The 2816-nt window shown below is 39.7% G+C and overlaps 1 protein-coding gene across 1 annotated transcript; it reads left to right on the top strand.

Annotated features, from left to right (window-relative positions):
- Positions 1–1420: 1420 nt before the first annotated feature.
- LOC122749309 (60S acidic ribosomal protein P1-like) lies at positions 1421–1806 on the top strand. Its single transcript, XM_043995615.1, has one exon. It carries the CDS (start codon positions 1431–1433, stop codon positions 1776–1778), a length of 348 nt encoding a protein of 115 aa, XP_043851550.1. The 5' UTR covers positions 1421–1430; the 3' UTR covers positions 1779–1806.
- Positions 1807–2816: the final 1010 nt, after the last annotated feature.

Raw genomic sequence — 2816 nt, 5'->3', positions numbered from 1 at the left:
GGCTCTGCTTTGATCTAAACATTTATTAAGTAACTACCATTTTGCAAGCAATTTGCTAAGTTCTAGGGACAGAAATATAAGAAGACTGAATGATAGTCCCTTCCATATAGGATCTTTCATTCTAATGAAGAAAGAATGGGAAAGTTTGTGATGGTGGCATAGAAAGTATGGTAGAAGACTATATCTGGTCAAGATAAGGTATGATCTTATCTTTTAGACATCAGGTGGGCTACAGAGATGGAGGCTCATTTTCCAGTGGGGAAGAGTTAAAGATATTAATGTCCAGAGTAGAAATTGTGCAAAGGCAAAATAGTGATGGAACTCATTAATTAGTGAAAGCATGTGTCCTGGGTTAGAGGTTTAAACAGGAGCTTAAGAAGGAAATGGGGACATGGTTTATTTGGGATCTCTAACTCACCACTCTTTTGGGGTTACATAAGATATAATTTTATCTAACTCTCTGGATCCCTGATTTGGTTGACAGTTTTATTATGATCTTACATTGGTCCTAGAAAATGTAGAAGGTTTTTACTGTGCTACAGTAAGCCTTGGGCCCTAGTTATGACACATAGCTGTTATCATACAGTTCTCATTTCTTCTGCTTCCAGTCCTTCTCATAGCACATAAAGGGTTAGGCGATAGCAATCAGCAATACCGACATCTAATTCACAATCTGTTGTCCTTCTATATAACAGGAAGGAAGCCAGTCTAGATAAAGTAGTTCTCTGCCTTCATATCCCCTCAATGGCAAATAAGAAGTCTCTCTCAAGAGCAGGGGAAGGAAATATTAAACTTTAGGAAACCGTGTGTCCATTCATGAGTGCTATCACTTAACAATGTCTCAACAACCTATATTCCCCTGCAGGATTTCTAGGGTTTCTTGAAATTCGCAGAGATGAAAGAGTATCTGTTTGCTTCCTTATTCAATGTTTGTTGGATCCATTGTTCCCACTGCTCTGAGTAGGGAGTACAAAAACTGTACTGTGGGCTAAAATCTACACATTCTGGTGTAGTTATTATCTTGCCTACATTGTCATCTTATTTTCCTGATCACCACCACAGGCTTCTGTTTCCTACTTCTTTCCACTGTAAGATAGGAAGCAGAACCTTTCTGTTCACAGATTCCCAATGCTCTAGCATCCCCTCACTGCCAAGTTGACATCTCCCACTACCACCATAAACTCTATCATATTCCCAAACAAATCTGTAAAAGCTACAAGGAGCTGCTGATGAAATGACCCTTCTCTTGTCTATCTCCAACCTTAAGTTATCATTAGTATCTACAATGTGTTAAGAATGAATGAATGGCTCTTCAGTTGTCTGTAAGGTGCTTGGTTCTTCTTTGGAAGCTAAGGCCACGTTGGGGTGAACCCTCACTTCAGCCGGCGGCTAGCACCACTACAAACAAGTTTCCTCATCCATCTCCCGAAATGGCCGTCTCCGAGCTCGCTTGCATCTACTCTGCTCTCATCCTTCACGACGATGAGGTTACGGTCACGGAGGATAAAATTAATGCCCTCATTAAAGCAGCAGGTGTAAATGTTGAACCGTTCTGGCCTGGATTATTTGCAAAGGCCCTGAACAATGTAAACATTGCTAGTCTCATCTGCAATGTAGGAGTTGGTGGACCTGCCCCAGCAGCTGGTGGTGCTGCCCCTGCTGGAGGTGCTGCTCCTGCTAGCACAGCTGCCCCAGCTGAGGAGAAGAAGAAAGAGGAAGCAAAAAAAGAAGAGTCCGAGGAGTCTGATGATGACATGGGCTTTGGTCTGTTTGACTAAATATATTTTTTGAAACATTAAATAAAAAGCTTAACTAAAAAAAAAAAAAAAAAAAAGAATGAATGAATGAGGGGCAGCTAGGTGGCGCAGTAGATAGAGCACTGGCCCTGGAGTCAGGAGTACCTGAGTTCAAATCCGGCTTCAGACACTTAACACTTACTAGCTGTGTGACCCTGGGCAAGTTACTTAACCCCAATTGCCACACTAAAAAAAAAAAAAAAAAGAATGAATGAACATCTTTTGAATGAACGAATGAATGTCATCTCTTGAAAAAAGGTAAAGAAAAGTGGAGTCAGGAAGTCTCTGGCCTGCATGAACCTAGGATAAATGAAGGAAGGGTTAGCAAATGCCATGCACATATAACTGTGAAAGAGGAATGAATTATTTATGAGTAACCATTAATCTACAAGAGACTTGTATAAACAAGGTATTACTTATATTTAAGTCCCAGTAGAGTCAAAGTATAGAGCTTTGTCTTGTGTTAGTTTCTATCAGAGATTAGTCCTTTCTCTTATGTCTTTGCCTAAAATTTAACTGGTCCAAAGTCTAACCCAGTGTCCTAGAGTAATTAGGCTTCTATAACCCTCTATTATTTTCTTCTAATATTTTCATTCTCTTTGCATCAGTTCTTAGACTTAGGATTTATCAGAGTCACAATCAGAGAGCTCATGGCAAATTCTAAACTTTTTTATCTTCTTTATTTCATGAAATGTATTTGATGTTTTCAGGCCTTAGTACTGAAATAGAGAATCTTTGTGTGGGGCAGGGAGAAACAGTAGGTTTCTTTTTTACCTTACCATATCTTTGCATGATGTATTCATTCTACAAATCCATTAATGTGAAATGTATTAATATATATGCTTTGATGAGAAGCCAGTTTGCCTGTGTTGCATTCTAATTGTCACTTGCTGGACTACACAGCAACAGCTCCTCAGGACCTGTAAATATAGAACTGGTTTCCCTGGCAACAGACTTATAGCAGAATGCATGAAACATTATGAAAGTTGCTCAATCAGCTCCCCTGGAGCTCTGTTTTCC

Source organism: Dromiciops gliroides, chromosome 3 (genome assembly GCF_019393635.1).
Source record: "Dromiciops gliroides isolate mDroGli1 chromosome 3, mDroGli1.pri, whole genome shotgun sequence".
Classification (NCBI taxonomy): domain Eukaryota; kingdom Metazoa; phylum Chordata; class Mammalia; order Microbiotheria; family Microbiotheriidae; genus Dromiciops; species Dromiciops gliroides.
The sequence above is the reverse complement of the archived record's forward strand: the minus strand, read 5'-3'. Positions and strand labels throughout refer to the sequence as shown.

Coding starts and splice junctions, on each gene's coding strand:
- LOC122749309 (XM_043995615.1), top strand. CDS start 1,431: ATGGCCGTCTCCGAGCTCGCTTGCATCTACTCTGCTCTCATCCTTCAC.